This window comes from Rhinichthys klamathensis, unplaced genomic scaffold (assembly GCF_029890125.1).
Source record: "Rhinichthys klamathensis goyatoka isolate OS25496 unplaced genomic scaffold, OSU_Roscu_1.1 h1tg000733l_1, whole genome shotgun sequence".
In the NCBI taxonomy this organism is placed as follows: Eukaryota; Metazoa; Chordata; class Actinopteri; order Cypriniformes; family Leuciscidae; genus Rhinichthys; species Rhinichthys klamathensis.
The window spans coordinates 251,896-273,844 of NW_026607146.1; the positions used below are offsets into that span (position 1 = coordinate 251,896).

At 36.7% G+C, this 21,949-nt stretch overlaps 2 protein-coding genes across 5 annotated transcripts; both read right to left on the reverse strand.

Annotated features, from left to right (window-relative positions):
- Window positions 1-219: 219 nt before the first annotated feature.
- On the reverse strand, window positions 220-12,056 carry fam83fa (family with sequence similarity 83 member Fa). The gene is made up of 5 exons (XM_056242623.1): window positions 10,667-12,056; window positions 6,649-6,816; window positions 2,862-2,983; window positions 1,899-2,761; window positions 220-1,227 (listed from the first exon to the last, which is right to left on the reverse strand). Exons 1-5 carry the CDS (start codon window positions 11,126-11,128, stop codon window positions 1,178-1,180), a joined length of 1,665 nt encoding a protein of 554 aa, XP_056098598.1. The 5' UTR covers window positions 11,129-12,056; the 3' UTR covers window positions 220-1,177.
- Window positions 12,057-12,134: 78 nt separating this feature from the next.
- On the reverse strand, window positions 12,135-21,237 carry grap2a (GRB2 related adaptor protein 2a). Of its 4 annotated transcripts, none has more exons than XM_056242626.1 (9): window positions 21,166-21,237; window positions 17,136-17,204; window positions 16,636-16,752; window positions 15,561-15,652; window positions 15,330-15,449; window positions 13,760-13,943; window positions 13,301-13,405; window positions 12,861-12,959; window positions 12,135-12,464 (listed from the first exon to the last, which is right to left on the reverse strand). In XM_056242626.1, the coding sequence occupies exons 3-9, from the start codon at window positions 16,711-16,713 to the stop codon at window positions 12,288-12,290; spliced, it is 855 nt and encodes a 284-aa protein (XP_056098601.1). In that variant the 5' UTR covers window positions 16,714-16,752; window positions 17,136-17,204; window positions 21,166-21,237; the 3' UTR covers window positions 12,135-12,287. The 4 variants fall into 4 exon arrangements, with proteins under 4 accessions (XP_056098601.1, XP_056098599.1, XP_056098602.1 ...); XM_056242624.1 differs by having other exon boundaries at window positions 17,126-17,204; XM_056242627.1 differs by lacking the exon at window positions 21,166-21,237 and adding an exon at window positions 21,095-21,119.
- Between the last annotated feature and the right edge of the window lie 712 nt (window positions 21,238-21,949).

Consider the following 21,949-nt stretch of genomic DNA (forward strand, 5'->3'; position numbering starts at 1 on the left):
TTTACTAGAATTCACTATCTATATCACTCCAAAGGACTCAAACCAAACACTTTGCAAATAAATGAAAAAAAAAAAAAGAAAATGAAAAAAAAGGCAACAAATATTCAACACATCAAGCAGTTAGTTTTTATATAATTAACTGTCTGGTGGCCAAATAGTTGCTCCGTTAATCAAAGGATGACGAATGATAATACTGTTTTTTCAATAGGTGTCATTTTCTAAATTTATAGACCTGTAATGTGGTTAGACTATTCACATAAACAATAATAAAACTCATAATTTGTGCAAAAGTAGCTATTAGCCTCTCTTTTAAATTAAATCTGATTAAACTCACATTTGGAAAATTAGGCTTATTGTGTTTTCTTCCAGGGAGTTTTCCACAGTGCGAGATTACATCTTTTGAAGTTAAATGAAAAAGAAATACAAAGAATCAATTTAGTTAAGGCCGCATTTATTGGCACTCATGATGGAAAAATCAGTTGTGTCCCATCTATTCTGTCCAAGCGGCATACTTTCACACAGAACGCGGTCACATTAGTTTTTCTCCCTCATGCAAAACTCCCAAACATACAGATTCCTATTTAAATGACTGGATTTTGCCTGCGAAAGTTCTCTGAGCAACAGTAAATGTCACCACACCTTTAATGGTAGCTGATCAGGCATGTTTTCATTGGGCATCTGTCAGCTTTGCTACGGACCTTTTCCCTCCTTCCTCTATGACTCTGAGGGAGCCACAGGCTCAAGGATCGGGCAAGTAGAACGTATTGGGACAGGGATAATATGTAGGGCAGAGATCTGCCAAACAGGAAAATTGTAACATTCTACATTTTTAGACACTTAAATTCAAAGCTCTCTGCAGTCCAACTATGAGCTCTGTAACCGGCAGGAGATCACATGATCCCAGGCTGCGCAATATATTTCAGTCATTTTTTCTGTAGTGTCAGCAGCATTTTGGAAGCTGTTCAAACAACTTCTCAACCCTCTAAAAATACAGCACCAATACTTAAAGTTTAAGCTAACATCTGAATCAATATTATTGCAGGGAGAATCACTATCCACATCTTGTCCAAAATCATCATAATGAAGAAGCTGTCCTCTTTTTTACAGCATATACAGCAATAATCAAGGTCCTGATCTGTAAGCACACGTTCTTGTTGATTTCTCTCACAGGGATATCTCAGGACTGAATACAGGCCTTCTTCTGGCTACGCCTCCGCCCCCTCAGGCCTGAAAAGAAAAAATAAGTTAAAGTTGTTTTCGTAAAAATTTAAATAGGGGTGCGCAGTTAATTGAAATAAAACCGTAATCGCCAAATGGCTTTGTGCGGTTATCAAGTTGTAAAGGCTGCTATCTAATTAAATATTTGCGCTGCGTGTTTCAGAGTGAGGGGCAGCACTTTGTTCTTACAAATGAGCAGCTCATTAGTTCACAGTAAATGTTGCTCCACACGAACTCCATCTCAGCATCTGTCAGAGTTTGGGTTGCTTTAACATGCATACTCAAAAATCTTCAAAAGACCAGCTTTAAGGACTCCCCCCAAAATATAATCAAATGGTTTAACGCTTGAAGAATAAAATAATTATTATTAATTATTATTTTTCTTAAATATGCATTTTATAATTTTACAGTGAAATATTACAATAGTAATTTATTAGTTGTATTATTAGTATTATTTTTATTGTCATACTGATATATAAATCACCAAGTTTTGGCCAAATTGTGCAGCCCTACAAAAAAAGCACTACAAACCTGGAATTTTTTTAACTGCATTTTAAAACAGCAATCACAATTTTAATCAGAAAAAAATCACAATTGGATTTTTTCCCAAATCATGCAGCCCTTCATGAAATATTGAACCATTTGAAAATACTGTACATGACTGTAGTCAGGATACATACCATCCTCGCCATCTGTGGCAATAGTCTGAAGAGAAACACTCCTTGGACCCATTTTGCTCTTTTTGAGCTTAAACTTCACTTGTGGTGGATTTATGATCTCAAAGGTGTCCTCAATTTCATCAGTGCTTTCAGTCTCTGAGATCTTGCGAGTAACGGGAGAAATGTTTTTGGATGTATCATCTTGCTCCTTTATATGATTGGCCAACCAAGATGCTTCCTTGGAACTGTTGGAAAGCTTGGTGTCTTTATGATTGATCTGTTTTGTATCTGTGTTTTGATGGGTTGTTTTAGAGAGAGTATCTGGACTCTGGTTGTTTGCTCTGCCTTTCAAAAAATGCCGGAAGGAAGAGCGCTGCTTTTTAGAACCAAACAGAGAGGGCTTCTTCCCATCGCCCTTACCATCCTCTGTCCCATCCGGGGATGTAGGGGACTGTGAACATACACTGTCCCCATTGGGGTAGATTAATTTTTCCATGTTACTCACAGAGGCCTGGTCAACATAGTCCCTTAGCTTAGAAAGATCCTGCAGAGAGCCTGTTACACCTAGACTGTTGCCAACAACTAAAGAGTACTTAGGGTTGTGGTATTTATGTGCAGGCACCTTTAGGTTCGCCTGTTTGTTGTCCTCTACAGAGATCTGGAAGCGTGACGTGGATACGGGAACTGTGAGTTTGCTGGGTTCTGCTGGAGTTTTCAGCACAGGAACTGGCAGGGCCGGCTTGCTGATGTGAAACTCACGGTACAGGTCCACTTTATCAGACACTGCATACAGCTCTCTGAAGTCATTGTCGAAGAAGTCAACAACTTGTCCTGACATCACAGTGATTGTGTTCCGGTTCATCCTAGAGGAACTCCATGTAAAGCTATGAAGATGGGAAGAGTAAAGCACATGTAATGATGAAAGAGTGAAAAAAGGAACAGTGGATAGAACAGCAATTTGTACTGTTTGGTCTGCATACTAACCTATAGGATCCAAACATTACTTTCTCTCCATCTACCAACATATATTTTGAGCACTGTGATCCTGGCAGACGACCAAAGGCCAGCGGCATGCCAGAGCCCCGCACAGTGCGCACCCGCAGGTTCTGAAAGAGCAAAGGAGAAAATAATTAAAGCAGGGTGAACAGTGAAAACTGCATCAATTTGCCCTGATTTTGCCATCCAAGACACAATTCTGGGACTGTAAATCATTTATTTTGTCACAATGGAAAAATTGGCAGTCTTGGATGACCATATTTTTAAATTTGGGGTTCATCTAGTGAAACAATAATGAAAAACCAAAATGAGCACATCGACGGGTGACATTGGTGCATGTGATAGAAACGTTTAGCTAAAAATATCTTTGTATTTAGCATTCCAGTCAAGTTATGGTCAAAATTAACACAGGTTCAGTCTGAAGAATTAAGAAATGCCTCTTTTGTCCAGTAATCAGTCACAACTGACTCACAAGTTTGTTTTTGTTAATAGAAAAATATAGTCAACTTTAGCTCAAGAGCTAGCCTGTATCATTTCAATTATGTGTGTAAAAGAGGATGTCAAAACAGATATGGACTGAATAAAACTCCCAGTCAATTTTATTTTTGTATGCGAAATTGATATTTCGTTTGATCTAAGGGATTCATGTTTTTTTTCTGTTTATTTATGAATTACTATGTAATTATTTTGTTTCTTTAAATATAATTTACCCAAACATTGAAACTGGAGGAGCAACGTTGTCTCTTTCTCATTTTAAACATCAAAGAGCAACAAAGCCAATACCCATTTATTTCTAGAGTGCACGCTAGTGAGTAAATGAAACCACAACCAAGATATGGGTTTGAAGTTTTATTTTAATTTGTTTGTATGTACACCTTACCCGTGGTTCCGCCGGGATCCATGACTGCAGCATGGAACAAAGGCTTGGAATTAAAAGGGTGCGGCCTTTCCTGGTGTCCTTTATAAATTCGGTTGGGAATTATGGGAAATGTAGTTTTCTGGTGTATTTTTATTATTGCTTTATGGTAAATGTGATTTGTATGTTCATTTGAGTTTGTGTATATAAATATATATATATATATATTTCCCTTGTATGTTTGATGTAATGGAATCAGAATTTTTGTGAGACCCCTGTAATTATAAAAATGGTTTGGTCTGGTTTGTTAAGAAGGCTTCGTTTTCTGTGGCGGGGTTAGTTCTGGTGAGAGATCCCTGAGAAACATCTGAGACCCAGAACTCACTAATGTGCTGATGTCCCATTTATTAGTCAGTGTTTTTTCTTTCTTTTCCTTTTGCACAATGTGTGGTTAGTACTTAAGTGTTACAGTCAATAAAATGACACTTTGTTGACTCTATGAATGTCTCCTGAAAATTTTATGGAAGAACCCTTACAGGCAGTTACACGCACATCAAAGATGACACCTACTTAAAGTTTTACTAATTATTCTAATTCTGTGAGAATAGGGAAGTCCACACCTGACCACAGCTATAAAAATAATGACAGAGGAACAATATTGTTGAAATTACTTTCAGCTGATAAACAATAAAAACAGTCAATCAGAATCCACCGACTTTTAAGAGCTTGAGCATTTAAAGCAGCAGACGACAAAACACGCAGCACAAATATTTAATTAAATAGCAGCATTTAGACCTTGATAACCGCACAAAGTCATATGGCGATTACTGTTTTATTTCAATTAACCGCGCAGCCCTATTTTCATTTTTACGAAAACAACTTTAAGTTGTTTTTTTATTTTCAGGCCTGAGGGGGCGGAGGCGAAGCCAGAAGAAGGCCTGTATTCAGTCCTGACAAAACAGAATTTAATCGCCCGTTGGTGTGGACGCCAATATAGTTATCGTTATAGTTATCGTTCTTGTTGTGAATGGGCCTTTACTCCTGGTATAAAGTGGGAAATCTGGCTTTCACAAAAGATGTGTCAGATCAACACACCTGACATGGGCAGATATATCGCTAGTGTGAGGTTAATGAAAAAGAAATCCTTGTATACAGAGGTGTGTGGTGCTTTCATTTGCACACTGAGGACTCAAAAGAAAGGAATACTGTAGCTACAAAAGGACTCGAGTACAAGGCTGGCATGAACAGGGAAAAAGCAGAAGCGTGAGAGATGAGGGTGCTCCACAACTCTCCTAAATGAGATCAAGTTGCCCTTTTTTCTTAGCTCTGTTGAAATCTGCAGATCCTCTTTCAGGAAATAACAATGCGGAATTATCCAACTCTATTGCTCAGTGTAAAAAGCCCCAGTGTCCTACAAAAAACAATCCACATAGATAAGGCTTGTTGGCAGTGTATCTCAAGGAGATCGGTGGTATTTGGGGCAGTCTTGCGGAAAGTCCTGGGTTTCATTCTACAGCGCTGTTATGCATGTGTACAGCAGACCAGGAAGTCAGTTGAACCCTGTGGCAACAGCTGCAGAACCATCCAGAGTTTCAAGTTCACACAGATCCCTTATAGGTCAGCTGACAATCTGTTAACATGTGCATTTATGTGTGATATGGCAAGTCATGTGTTCATGTTTGACTTCTTTTCCAGGAAAGCCTGATAAGGCAAGTCTGCCTATTGTTAAACATTGTTGTTTTGATAACATGTGTCTTCTCTTTAACTTAGATTGTGTGATCACACAAAGAGTTAAGATTAGAATAAAATGGCAAGGGATCATGTTCTTTTACTAATAGCTTATATTAAAGGGTTAGTTCACCCAAAAATGAAAACTCTGTCATTTATTACTCACCCTCATGTCATACCAAACCCATAAGACTTTTGTTCATCTTTGGAACACAAATGAAGATATTTTTGATTAAATCTGAGAGCTTCATAGACAGCTACGCAACTACCACTTTCAAGCCCTAGAAAGGTAGTAAAGACATCATTAAAGTAATGCATGTGACTCCAGTAGTTTAACCTCAATTTTATGAAGTGATACGAGTGCTTTGCGCAAAAAACAACAACATAATTCACCACTTTTTTTTTTACAAAATATTAATCTCCAACGTGCATTCACGCAACGTCTGCTCTCGCGTCAACAACACACATGCGTCGTGATGCTCTTGTGAACGCACATAGGAAAAGCTAATTTGTTTACCAAAGATGAACGAAAGTCTTACGGGTTTGGAATGACATGAGAGTGAGTAATTAATTAATGGCAGCATTTTAATTTTTTAGCTGAACTAACCCTTTAAAAGAAACAAAACTTGAAAGGGGTTGAAGAACAGACACTGATTAATCCTGAGCTGGTAGTTTACCAAGAATTGTTCAGTATAATTGTTTAATTGATTTAAACTTCATGGTCACAATAGTTAAGTTAAAATGGCGAATTATATAAAATAATCTAAAATAAAATGATAATAATAAATATAAATAATATAATATAAAATTGATAATATAATTAATAAAATCAAAAACAAAGCCTATATATTTGCTTTTGTATAATGCATCCTGATATTTTACTTTTACTATTCCCATTACAGTCATTTTAAAAACAATACCTTCATAAAATTATTATTTTTTTAATTAAAATCATGAATTAAAGCCAGTACAACACATGTTTTCACATTATGGTAATGAGAATAGAAGAAAGAGAATCCTTTTTTTTTTTTTTGCATTACTGTAATGAACATTTTGGGGGAAATCTGCTTACTTGTCAAAAAAATATTTTACCTAAAATTGGTGTCATTTTTACTTTATGTACAATTTATTACTTTCCTTGTTTTGATGTATGGGGTAAAGTTTGTGAATCAGTCAATCATTTTCACTCACCCTTAGATGCTGCGTAGAAATCTGCAGCCTGCTGCTCATGTCCAGGAAGTGCGGCAAGCCGTTCTCCTCCAGCAGCAAGTACACAGCCACCCCTCTCTTGCTCGCAGCATCTAAGAGATCCTGCAGGATCTGCAGGTCTGTCAACAGGTCCATGACCACTGCAACTAACTGAAAACCAAGCGAAACCAAACAGTGGTAAGAGCTTAACTTATTCACTGAGCTTATCATAGCATCTGCTTTGAGGTGTGTATGAAGCCACACTGGCCTTTTTTTTTTTTTATGACTCTAGTCTTCTTTTCACAGTGGCAGTGTAGCTTGTCTCAGCTTGAGGTAACATGTGAAGTCTCATACAGATGAAGGGAGAACAGGGAGCAGCTACACACACTCCAGCAGACACATTAGAGGTGAGGTGATACTAAGAGGGTTTAGACCAAAAGTCCAAACTCAACATGAGTCTGTCACAAGCTATCCATAAAACAAAGCAGCCAGTCTGGGTCAAAGGGCATGTATGTGTTATATATAAACAACACACTTCAGCATTTAAACAAATAAAATGTAAACTAGGTCAGCATAAAACTCAATGACGTGGAAAAACAAGTTTGAATTTTTTTGGATAATTTTAAAGCTTGTTTAAAGCCCTAAGGGTTTTAAGGTTAGGCCTCAAACCCTTCTTCATCCTCACTGACTCGCACGTCAAAGCTCTATGTAAATAAGAATTGAGCAATTTGCATTAAAGAGAAAACAAACACAGGCGTGTCTGTTTAATTACTTTTGATAACACAGATTCTGTTCTTCTGCTAAAATTAAAAATGCATATGGAATTCTTTTTTTAGAAATGCTGTAAAGTCAGACCTATAGTATTAAATAGTGAGTAAGCTATCCCTTTCAGACAAGGAACTAATAACCTTTTTAAGCATTCTTCACAAAGTTCATGGAAATGTTATTTTTAAGACGCATGTTTCTTATCAGTTCTTCAAGAGGAATTGCCATATACTTGAGATGAACATCAAAGACATTCAGAAGGCAGATGAAGATATGTGCGAGCATCAGGATCAACCTGAATAATATGTAAATGGCATGTCCTGTGGACATAGACTAATGCTAACATTGACACATTTCCTCAAACTAAAATGAAAAGCTAGTCGGCTCTGAAATTAAGGCACGTCTAAATATCATCCAACTAAAGATTATGGAACATTATCTCAAATGTACCCAGAATGTTGTACTAGACATACATGTGCATATAATGTCTGTATTAATACTGAATATTACAAAATCTGTGCTTGAAGACGAATAGTAAAAACATAAATTCACATAAATTGACAAAAAAACTATCCAAAAAAAACGCTCAGCTGCTGGATAGTTTATCTATACATGAACGGAACTACAAAACTACAGCACCTGCCAGAATGACGTTAACTTCATTTGACAAGTGTATTTGAATAAGTTTCACCGCAAATAAGTCTTACTTGTCACAGCTCTTTGCACCATAAGTACACGATTGTAAACTAGAACAGACACAAGGTAAAATGTTTATACAATATACCCCAAAAACTCAATTAACCAGCGATATATATTTCACACTGTATTAATTTTACTGTTACAAATAGAAATGACCTATTCAAATCAGGTACAAAGATTTTAATGATCTATATCTCATGACGTTTGGAAGGTATGACAGATTTACAAGGCATTTGTGAGAGGAAACGTATAGCTAAATTATTTATTCATGAATTAAATGAAATGTACAAAAACTACAGTTTTTGAGCTTACATTTTCCATGAAGCTTTATTTCAGCTTTTGTATTAATTGAGGGTTACTAGTGTACAGTACATGGGGGTGGACTGATGCTCTGGACTGAAATTCTTTGTTCGCGAAGTGTGTCAATATAACTCACTGTTAAGGAAGTCGCATTGTGTGTGTGTGTGTGTGTGTGTGTGTGTGTGTGTGTGTGTGTGTGTGTGTGTGTGTGTGTGTGTGTGTGTGTGTGTGTGTGTGTGTGTGTGTGTGTGTGTGTAAACCCGGTAGCAAAGTAGTAAGACTTGAGGCCTCGGGCAGTGTGATTGACAAGGCAGTTACAGACAAAACCCAAGGCTACACGGAAGAGATTTCTTCACTGATTATTACTTGACTCTGAGTGGCACCAGCAACATGTGAGAAATGGCGGAACACAAGAGAAAGTGAAGGTGCTAAAGATTAAAATATAGAAGTCACTCATTTTAGGGATAAGTTATTGGTAGGGTTATATTTTAGGGGTAGGGGTCATTTTCAGACAGAAATGTTGTCAACAAAATATGTTGATCCAGGAAGAACAGACCACAGGGACTAGGCCTCATCAATTTCCAAGAAATCCATATGAAATCTGCTGAACTTAATTCTTAATATTTGTACTTAACTTTATTCCATTATTATTTATTCCATTTCCCCAACACTTAATGGCATGTTTTAAAACAGTTAGTTGAGAGTTAAATGTTAATTATTTTAAAAGATGATGTCATTCATGCTCAGTCGAAAGTATAGAACCACATGACTGACAATTAACTGACAAATAATGTCATAAAGACAGCCCCATATAAACTTACAGTAAAGCTGGTCGAGGCCACATGCTTCATCATCATGTGCATGATACAAATAAAAACCAATAAATCTATATAACATCTTAAATATGACTAAACAACAGGCTTGTCCATTGTGTGTCCATTACTAATTTATTTGTTAGTACTTTATTTTAAATAAAGTAATCCAATAGTTACTAGTATATTTTTCACAAGTTAATTATTCATTAGATTTTAGTGTGGGGATCTGTGGTTCAAACATCTTATTTGAGACAGACAGATTAGTATCTATCTCAGTTGTTACCAGTAACATTTATTATGTCACTAGTTATATCACTAATTGCTTTTTATCCTATTTAACTGGTTGGAATGGCTACTTCATTGTTTAAAGAAAATCTTACCAGTAAGTTTTATGAACAATGGGAATTCACAACAGAGGTCTAATAAAAATGTAATAGTGACTATTCAGTTGGCACTAGGAAAACTAGACATGATCTCCTGGAGCTGAACTAGGTACTAGTAATATGAGTCACTAGTAAAACTTGAACAACAAATGAAATACATACTAGTAGGAATTAAATAATGGCCAGTTGACCTGTGAACCACAGATTACCATATAACTGAATGGCAAATAATTGCCAATAGTAACCAGTAACAATGGAATCATTACTTGTTGTGATATTACAATAGTGAATATTATATAAGGAATAAGTCCTATTATCTAATGCATAAGTAGGCCACTGAATACTAATATTCAACAATATTATTGATCTGACTGAACTGTATTGACACTATTGGATGAGAGCTGAACTGAGCTGGACGATGACATCCCTGTTTTCTGAAGAACTGCTTTATAGATTAAATTAACTAATTTAATAATTGATGATATTTACAACAGAACTGAATCAACACTGAACTGACTTCAGCAATGACACTGTTTTCTTTTAGAGCTGCGCTGTACAGCCGAAATGAACCCTGTTTGAATCATTGAATAATTTTTCTGTTATCACTGTGCAACTTTGAAACAATCTGTACTATATGAAGCGCTATAGCCTATAGCCTATATAAACATAGGTGACTTGATTTGACTAATTGAACAGATTACTACTGAATTGTGAAAATTAACTACATTCTAGTTACTACACTGTAAAAAATTATATGATCAATAAGTTATGACAACGTTTTCAAAATAAGTTAAGCAATTTTAACTTTTTTTATAATTTATACAAGATTCAACTAATTTCAACTGAAGTCAGTTTAATGTCATTTAAGTTGAAATGACTTAAAACATCCAAGTTGATTGTACTGAAAAATGTAATGCAGCAACTTTTTTTTTTACAGTGTATTGGGATACATAGGCCTACTAATATTTTTTTAAAGTAGCCTACTAGTAACTAACAAAAATAGATTTATTAAAAAGTTTATTTTTTAGGAACAAGTAGTAAACGGACATAGTCGCCTACCTTTGTAGATTCTTGAATGAGTCTGCGGACCACCTCTTTAATGTGCGGACTGTTAGTTTTGGGTGGGTGGGTGTAAACCGACACCCGAGTTACCCCTTTGTAATGGCCGTTGCTAGGCCAACCGATGTCCAGCGGAGGGATCTCCATATCAGACATGGTCGGCCAGTAGGTAGAGTGAACACCTGAGTCTTCACTGGTATCATGGGGCGACCGTGAGCAGCAGGTGTCCGAGTCACTGTCATATTCCTGGAACGTGTCCCGCATCCATTTGATTTCCCTGGCGGAGAGAAAGTCTTTAACGTTATCCTCTTTGAGACGCATCTTAAACGCACCATCCCCATTCTTCAAGAGCTGCTCGAGCGCGGCCCGCTGCTCCTCGCTGTAATAAAACTCTGGTTTGGACTCCGGTATCTTCACGTTAACATGATCGTCGTCCATGCATACTAGCTGAGACTCAGCCATGGCAGCTGTGCTCCCGGAAACAACGGTTCACCTGTGTGGCTCCAGGCAGTACACTCAGCCCACCTTTACCTGTTTGAGTGGTTGGTTGAGGTGATTTCAGAGCAAGATGAAAGAGAATGGGTGGGCGGGATTTCTGTCCAATTGTGGGCGGAGCATCTCCGAACTGTAAGAAGGTTATTGGGAACTGACATGACGACACTTGTTTAAATTCAATAAAAGACAGATGAAACTGTCACGGTAGTTTCTCTGACTGACGCAGAACTTTTCTCTTTATTTATTTATAAAACTGCCCAGAAATTGAATAATAAATAGCCTACAACTACCACTAATAAAAATATACCCCCAAAAAAGTTATTTGTTATAATTTAGGCTACCTGTATAACTTTACTTATTGAAAAACAGAAACGAGAAAGTCAAACAGGTTTGGTAATAATGGTGATTAAATGATGACAGATTATTTTTTTGGATTGAACTATCCTTTTAAAAAATATCACAACTTATATCTGAAAGCATAAAGGTAAAGTTTATTCAAATCCATCAAACTACGGCTGGTATCATCATATTTGCCATCTGTATTTTCCATCCTGCATAGTAAAACAATAATCATACCTATTCTGCCTGTGCCATAGGCCTATTTTGACAAACGACATTAAGATTTTTAGTACAAAAATTGGTACAGTAACATGAAAGCTTTGCTTGGTACTGTAACACCTTCTCTTGTGTTAGTGTGTTCTACTGAAAATCTTAAAATAAAAACATGAACTGGACATGAAAGCGATAAAACGGTCATTGTATGGGCTACAGTGTGTACTGTATAATTCAGTAATTCATACTGTATAAGGGAAACCGTCTAGTCACTAGGAGAATTTGACATAAGGGAAATGATATAGTCCTTTCTTCGTACCTTATTTGTAAAAAAAAAAACAAGAAAAAAACAAACAAACAAACATATAGTTATGTATAAAAAAAAGAGAAGCAACAAAGTCCTTCATGAGTAGGCTAATGTCTTTTTCTCACTTCTCTTCAAATGTTCTGCAGCCAGCTTTATAAAACGAATTTAAAATTAATCAACCAGTCCATACATTATAGGCAGGCATTTGGCGAGAGTACGATGGATTTAGTATATGGTGATTCCACACCTCCAGGCAGTCGGAAGATATCAGATCTGATCTGTGTAATTGACAGGGAAAAGTCCAGTCCTGCCGCGCAATCGGCCTTTCCACCACGATGCATCTGAACGGTCCAGTACTTCAATGATGTCACCAGCATTGAAGCCCAACTCGTCATCTTCCTCTGCAGTGAAGTCATAGACAGCTCTCACCTGTATGGTTGACCTCTGACACACACACACACACACACACACACACACACACAATAAAGTGTCAGTAGTACCATAAAAGGTACTAATATCCTTCTGTATATTTATATAACTAGCCATTTAAAGGTGAAATGTGTCATTTCTGTGCCACTATCATCACGAAAAAGAATTGCCAAAATAATAACTGTTTGCAAACAAGTTTCTCAAACACCCCCTACTTTCTATTGGCCGGACAAAAAGATAGTCCTACCCCCAAACTCACACCATTGGCTGGTTGTCTCAGCATATTAAGCTGGGAGAGGAAAGTATTTTAACATTGAAAATATTACGCCTTTTAAAAAAAAAAGAAAAAAAAAGTTCACACACAAGACAGTGTTTATGCCTTGAGAGCAAGTGAGATTTCTGGTATCATACCGGAGAAGGCAAAGTTTCAGAGGTTCGCCGAGGGGCTGGACTGTTCCTCCCTTGGTGACCCACAGTGTTAGCTTTCTCCTCAACACTTCCTCTCTTACTCTAAAAAAAGAGCACAGCTTTATTTATTACCCAGTTCCTTTTTCTTGGAAAACAATTATGCATAATTATTTACAATTTATATTTTATATATACTGTATATATTAATTATATATAATTGTATTATATATATATATACAATTAAAATGTAATACATATTTTATTTACACAATATTTATTATTTAAGCTTTTAATAATCAGTTTTCCAGGTTTCCTGTAGGTCACAGTTGGCTAGTTGGAGCAGGTATACTTCCATTTTGAATGGAAGCTTTTTAATAATTCATCAAGGTTTTTCAGTTTTAAATGCATGCACAGCTGGGGTTTGACCATTGAAATGCTTGTACCTTCTGGTTGTGAGTTTGATCTGTTGTGTTGCGGTGTTGTGATGAGGTTTGTGGACCGCCATAACCACCACCTGGGGGAGGCCGCACTTCTGGTTGACTCTTTAACTGAAAATAAGGACCAATCATTGATCATTATTTATCTCCTGTGTACACAGGCTCTCAGATTCATTTACATTTAAGTCACGTTTGACAGGATCTGCTCATATAGTGCATTGATAATATCTAAACTTAGAAATTAAAATCTGCCCCACAAAGCTTCACTTTTTGATGGTCTTACATCAGATATCTCTTGAAAAGCAAGAGTGAAATCAGCAGATGGATTAGTTCAAAGAAGATTAAAAGAGAGATTAATGATTAAGTTTGACTGGAGTTCTGTTATGGGATTCAGTATAAACAGTGACCTAGAAGAATAACAGCAAACCTACTGTATTTATTGATTTAAATCTAGAGTTTATTTACAGGTGGAGGTGCTCTTGGCTCATCTCCACTTCCATCCCTTAGGAAGATCTCCCTCTGCTTGGATATGGAGGTGATCTTGTAATGCTCCACAAGCTTGTTTAGAGATGTAAACCTATCCGTCCACAGGTAGTACTGGCCCGATTTATCCTTCATAACTTTAAAATGCTGTACATCATACTCGTGTCTGTAGAGCAGTGGAAAAAACAAAGCGAGATATTAATAGGCAAGGCAAGGCAAGTTTATTTATATAGCACATTTCATACACAATGGTAATTCAAAGTGCTTTACAAAGAAGAAATTAAAATAATCAAAACAAATAAGAATAATTAAAACAGTATTAAGTAATAAGTGAATGTGAGAAAAATGAACCCTAAATGTTCACACTTATTTCAGTGTCTTGCAGGGCTCTCGTGTCACGCATTGAGCATGACAGTCACTCATTTCGGTCTTTTGTCACGCACTCCCGCCACACATTGTATTTCTCAAGCAGAAAAACTATTTATAATATATTTAATATGCCGCAGCACCCAAATTTCTCTGGCCGCGCAGCTCTCGCTATGGAGCCGGCAGGAATCAAGCGCGTCTCCCCTGGAGTTCTCTTAGTCCAGCCTGCCACTTATCAGCCGATCAAAAAAAAAAAAAATGGGGCTACACAATAGCCAATCAGAAAATAGCACTATAGTATCTGGGTAAGATTTAACGCAATCATTGCATCTGTCTTTCAAAGATGTCAGGTAAAAAGCAATTAAGCATCCTCTCATTCGCCCTGAGAGGAAAGCCCCCAAAAAAGGCCAGGTTAGAGGATGCTGGCCCAGAGAAGGTGGCGAAAAGGGTAGACCCATTAGAGGAGGAGATGGTGCAGGTGGAAGAGGAAGAGACGGTGGAAAAAACATTCTTCTGCAAGTCTGAGCAATTGTTAATAACAACAACAAAAACACAAATAATAATATTATTCCCGCGACCCCTTCAACACCCCCCAATGACCCCCCTGACACTCCTGCCTGTCTTCGAAACTTGACAGACTGATCAACTAAATTATCTATTAGCGTTTATTTTTTTTTAAACTAAGGTTAACAAAAGCTGCACAACCCGCTCTCTGCACTAGAGGGAACCCTTGCTCATTCTCTCTCTCTCAGTCTTGCACAGTGCATTCAGTTAGGACCTGCTGTATAGGCGATTTATGAGAGGATGGCAGAAACAAATGGACTGTCTGAACTCTGTAATAAGATGGATGTTATAGATGCATTATTGATGGAGTGTTTCCATAGGCCAGATTCAGGGCCTGAAATGGCTCAGGTGTGAGCCTCTCTAGTCAATGAGGATCTTTCAGGGGTTTGAATACTGACATTACAATTTGTGGGATTACAGATTCACAGCACTCAGGTGACCTTCATAGGTCAGATGAAATATTAGTGCTAGGATAACATTTTCAACATTCTTTTCTTTTCGTATAATGTTATGCTGATTACAGCGAACTTAAGTAAACACACAAGCAAAACAAAACGGATATGTGCTGATGCAAAAATTAAAATCTGACATCCTAATATTAATCCACAAATTCCAGTTTTACCTGACTGAGATGGAGAAGTCTCCAGGGGAACTCTGGCTGCCACGGATCAGAAAAGCACCCACCTCTTGGGATATTAGCATCTCCTCAGCCGAGCCACGACTGGCGGTCTCTTTGAACCAGCTGGAGAGGGAATCCAAATACACGTGTGCTTATTCAGGTCTCACTATTAACTACTACATGCTCACAGGTTATTTGCATGTTGTTGAAAAGATTAATATCACATGAGCTCACCTCGGCGTTTGCCTTTCAACATAGTTTTTTGGTACGAAGCCCTCATGACCGTGTAGCTCTGCCTTGAACCAGTCGTCTTGAGATCCTAGGATCTGTTTAGAGTAGTATTTGTCAAAATGAATTTCTGTCACATAAAAAAATCATGCTTTGGCAAATATTAGTTATGAGATAGATATTTTTATTTATATGCCATTCCAAGTCATAACTATGAGTTAAAAAATCAAAATTATGAGATAATTTGAGATAAAAACATAATAATGACATAAAAAGCTAAATTATGAAATAAAAAGCTGAAATATGAGATAAAAAGTCATTTATGACATAAAAAAGCTGAAATATGAGGCAAAAAGTCATGACAAAATAAATCAACCTTTAATGTCATAATTCTGACTTTAATATCATAATTATGACTTTTTGATAATCATCATGATTATCAAAGCAGTTTTAACAGGTTTTTTATTTTATTTTTTATATTATTATATTTTATGCAATGCATAATTGTCTTTATTTAAAAAAACAAAAACAAAAAAAACTAACTAACAGTGGACAGTCATCATATGACTCACATTAACTTTGCCCAATGCATTGGCACTAGCTAGAGTAACTGCTGTAGTCAGGAGTGGTAGAGCAGCACTAAAAGATTGTTTGAACTTTATCCCCTATCGGCTGCTGATGCCAACAATTATTTGACAATTCACATGACTCATCCAATGTGTGTCTTGATAGGTTCACACCTCTATTTGTGTTTAAAACCTCAACCATTTTGAAGAAATCTTGAATGCCTCATTTTCTGTGCAGTCATGAAGATTCCAGAGTTTTATGAATCCATGTTCAGCGAGCCCATTTTTTTCTTTCTGCAATGTATCAAAACAATAGCTGGATTTGTCTTATTCACTGTCTACACTGTTCACGTTCCGTTTTTTTACTAGGATCTGTAATGTTTTTCATGTGGCGGTCAATGCATAGAATGACGCTGGCAGTGAGCGGTGTTTTAAAGCCCTGACTCAAGGGCCTCACAACTCTGAAACCAAAGTAAGAGCTTTTAGTTTGTGTGCTTGGGTCCTCTATCACTCACCTTCAGAATGTCTCCTTTCCTGAAGCTCAGCTCATCTTCTGCTGTGCCATTGAAGTCATACTTTCCCCTGGCCTCCATGATAAAATACTGACTTGAACGGAGGAGAGGGTCTATAAGCTGCCATTAAAGAGATAGAGAAAGGTTACAGGTTAGACAAACCAGGGTGATGAAAGCACCAGAAAACGAAGAGTAAATGTGTTAACCTCAGGCTTGTGAGAGACCAGAGAGGTCAAACTCCTGCTGATGTTCTTGCTAAGCAAAAGCGTGCAGCTGTGGTTAGCTGGCTAGTCACAATTGTATGCAATGCAAAAGTGCATCTTTATTAAAGGGGAGCAAGTTGGTGAGAAAAAGGCTACTCAATGCTTATCATAGCTTAAGATTTGACCACTCAGTCCTAAAGGTTTTAATGGGGGGAAAAGATAAAGAAATGAACGAAGCAGGTCAATTATTGTATTAACCCATAATTATGAATGAAGAGCTCAAGACTTACTATAATACACTGTCTGTGATCTGAGGGTGTTGAGACACTTGTTTAACTGGCATCAGGAGGCCATCACAGTCAGCTCCACCTAAAGAACAGACAGATGCAGGTGTAAATTGTGGCATCACAAAACATACACGTAGTCTATTCACACGTGTGCTACTGTATAATCCAAGTCATCTAAACTTGTAAGATAACTTTTAGTAGGAAACAAACATTTAAGTCATTATTACTTATAATGTTTTGAAGCTTTTAAAGCTTCTATTTGGTAAACTAACCCTTTAAGTCTGTCCATTATAAACACATCAAAAACTCGGTTACACTTTATTTTAAGGTGTCCGTGTTACAGCGTAATTATACATGATTTACGTACTGAGTAATAATAATTAGCTTAGCTTACTTATGTACTTACTATAAGATTGGGTTTAGTGTTTGGTTTAGGGTTAGTTGCATGTAATTATGCATAATTTATAGTTATTACTATAGTAACATGCAACGTGTAACATGGACACTGTAAATAAACATTTTATGAAAATCGCCCCCTTCATATTTACAATGGGTGCATGAGAGTTTATCTTTAAGAGATTGTTTTTATTTTAACCAAGTTGGTTGTTTTTTTGTTTTTTTGACCAGATTGGTTGAGAAGTTTAAAGGCATTCTCTGTTCTCCTCTGAATAGAAAGAGAAAGAGTGAATAGAAAAGAAAGGGATGCTGGTTATCAGGATCATTTGCATCAAGGGGAGATTCACAAACAGCTGAAGAGGAAATGCAGATTAAATTATATTTAATCAGTATGATGCATGTCCTTCCCCATCCTCCATTTGAGATGGTGACAGTACATGAGAAAACACGTGAGAGGGAAACGAAAGTGTCTTATATATATACATATATCGTTTCTTGGTGCCATTATCATTATAGTTGTGACTCTATAATGTGTCTATTCTTTTATTTTTAGAATACTTATATCTTCATTGTTATTGTTATACTTATTGTCCTTGGTGTGATCAGGCCTATAGACAGCGATATACAACGTATATACAACACACCGCTCTTTTTGATGTTAGGATGACAAAAAGTTTTAAACGTTACATTTTTAGGCCAGTCCTCCTCAGTGGTCTAACAGCGCTCGTTAATGTCAATGAGATGGCCAAAATATGTTACCATATACTTGTCTGTGTATGTGAATGTGTGCATATTTTATAATAAAATATTATTTGTAAATAGTTTTAATTATACAACTACAATTATACATAGAACTTCTTTTACCATTCTTTTTTCCTTTTTTCTTTATTTCCTTAAATCCCTTTTGATACTTTAATTATTTAATTCCTTTAAAATTAAAAGACCAAGTTACACCCCCACAACAACAAAAAAAAACACAACTTTGGTCCCACCCTCAATGTTCCAAGAAATGGTTTACGGCCTTGCTACAAAACACACTGGACCTCTGTGAACACAAGGGTGCCTTTCATCTCATATTTCAAGGTGTCATATCATACATTTTTTATTATTATTATTATCACCCAAGAGGTCTTATAAATTAGTGCAAGGTCATTGCACAAAATTGTATTTTTCAGAACCAATTTCCACTCAGAGATGGTCCATTTTACTTCTACACTTTTAAGAAACACCCATTTCACGAGCATAATCAACAACCCAAGGTTTCATAGAAGAGTTAATAAGGACAGGCATGTGTTGATCTGTTAATCTCTCTGGCGTCACAATGCTGTAGAAGTCAATTTTGCTAAGTATTATTCTCATAGTGCATCAGGCTCTTCTCCTTTAAAATAAAATCAAGGACATTTTGATTCCTCATAATATGTAACAGAGGTTATTTCCTCACATAACTGTTAATGAATAAAGCTGCAGCTGCAGCAGATATGATATTGTCTCATAGTTGAAATGACGTTTTATCCCTGCGATTGCACCAATAATATTAGGGCTGATGTATATTCTCTTCATAAAATACTGTGCATCCGTTCAAAGAAATGCATGTGCATCTAATCATGCCTCTTGGATTAGACTATCGATGACCAAAAAAAAAAAAAAAACTTCTGTTCATATTTTTTTTGTCCCAATAACAATGATAGCAATTAAATGTCATGTGATGTTTTTGGTCTTACAGTATACTGTACATGCTGTTTTTATTGTACTGCTTTGCAGAGTCCTACTCTGGCATAGTTTTCGATGTCATCTATTTCAATTTGTCACTTCCTGATTACACTGAGCCACACTCTGAGACATGGATTTGGAGTCGTCTGTCCCTTCTTCTCCCCTCTGCCCTTGTGAAAAAACATTTCTCAGATGAGCAGCGATTAGATGCAAGAGCTGATCTGTCAGTCATGTTAATGTGCTTTGTCAGTTCCACGGTGCTCAGTTATCTTTGCCTAAACTGAGTCTGAGCTCCTGCCGTAACGCAGACAGAGACAGAGGGGGCCCAATGATGACAAATGTTCAAAAAGCAACAATTTCACATTCAATGGAGTGCAAAGTATGCCATCCATAGAAACCTGACTGCAAATTGTTACAGAAACACTGTCTGTTCTCAGTTCAATGATACTAAGAGAACAGGAGATCTGTTCTCTTGGTTTTGTGGATTAATCTCACTTAATCTGGCTATGAATGAGAAATCAGAGAGATGAGACAGAGAGAATACACTAGAGCAAATTAGATCCACTCTTTGCATAAAGATACTTTAAGGTGGGTTAATATTTCAAAGTTTATCAAAAATTCAAACCAAAACTTTCTCATACAGGGTTTAAAATTCCACACTAAAACAAATTTAAGATTCCTAGGTCATTATTTAAATAAGTAGATTTGTGGCATTGATCATGTGTCAGATGTTCTCCAAAAAAGATGCTCTTTGGATCATATCAAATCATGCAGGAGAACATGATCATACGTTTATTTAGTTTATTCTGCTGCCATTAAAGCAAAAGAGGGATGAACCAAATATGAAGATGTTCAATGAAATTGTGAAATTCAAATGTTACTCAATTGTGACATTCAGTTTTTGTTTTTGCTGATAATATAATTTGTTATTAAATTGATTAAATAATTCTGTTGTCAGAACTGCTGTTGAACCTGTCACACTTCATCCGCCCTCTACAGATCTGCACTCTTTTACATGTTATAGTCCCTCAATCTGGAATATCAAGATAACAGGCTAAAATAATGTGAAAATATGAATAAATATGAATTCAAATGAAAACTGCATTTGGCTTTTTTTTATCATATTTTTATCTCCCATTTATCTCTTAACCTTGATATACAGACCTCAAAAAACAAAAAAGCAATTTAAAGAAAGCTGATTTGACTGCTGTTACGGGGAAGTTGTTTAATGAATAAACACTTAGCTTAAGTCTCATTCCCTCGATAGATGATCTCTTTGTGTAACTGTAGCCTATGTGCTCTTTTGCTGAGGCTCAGCATACCGGTAAACTTACTCAACACTTAACACTAAGTAGTAAAACAAAGCGAAACAATTAGCATTGTTTGTAATTTTTGAGTTGATATTAAGATAACTTTTAATTGTTAAAAAAAAGGGGGAAATTGGAAACTGAAGTGGAAAAGGCGAGCAAAAGAAATTATATTATTATATATATTTTATAGTTTACATATTTTAGCTTCTTCAAAGTAGCAACGCTTTCTAGGTTATATTTTAGCTAGATTGCATACTCTTTCTCTCAACCACTTTCAAGTTTTTCCTTCACTATCCTGACCAACATTAATTTAATGTTAATTTTACGGCACATTTGTCTACAAAACAAATTTCACGCATTTAAGCACGTCTTTAAGTCAACAGTTTTTGATATAACAAATATAAATGCAGAAGCGAACAGTTCAAACGAGCATCTCAGCGTGTCGGCGCGCACGCAGTGTTGCAAGGCAAGCGTCAAACAACTTCACGCATCTATTTCTGGTAGTGGCAACTTTCAGTATTTTGTATGAATCTAGAGACAAACCAAATTAGTTTACCGTTGTCTCGCTGTTTTACTGTTCGGCAACGAAGAAAAGATAAACCTCCCGTAGAAGAACTGTCACCTTACCGTCTCACAAATCACCCTGTACTCAGCCGCTACCTGTCCTGCATGCGCGTACGCGCGGAGCCGCGTTTCAAAGCTGAACAGCACCCACAAGAACGAGCGGAACCTTTGACTCCGCCTCACATAGCGCACTATATCCGTGTGAGAAATATTTAATTGACTTTCAATGGGGTCGATTCAAGGAACTGTTGCCATGGTTACATCTTCTGTTCGCTAGCGTCTATATCGATCTTTTAGCCTGATGTAGCCTAACTTTTGTGATTAACAAAATACACTTTGAAAACCTTGTTGAAATATGTAGCTGTATAAAAGGAATAGATAGTTTGATATACTGTGTAAAATCTTTAAACATTTGGTTGATGAATGTTGTTAGCCTTAAATGCAATGCCGTTTGTTTATTGTATTGTTAAAATAAACTATAGCCTATGCACTTGAGTCTGCTTATCTGTGTGAGTAAAGTTTGCAGAGAAGGAACACAACTTCTGCAGCTCTGCTAGAGTGGCAAAGCATGCGACAGGAAACACAGCTTGAGAACAACTGACTGGAAGTGTGTGGTTTCTCTCTCTTTCTCTCCCTAACACACCATATAAGAAACCTGGTGTCTATTTATGCATTTTACAACACCCAGACAAAGTTATGCATATTCTACATTCTAAGCACATATTGACGAATCCGATTCTGGCTCAAGTTCATGGATCTTCAAGCTTTGGTACCTATATAGAGCAGAGGTCTGGACAAAATGTGTGTTTGGTAGTTGGGGGTCCCCCTGTGCAAACCTTTTATGCAC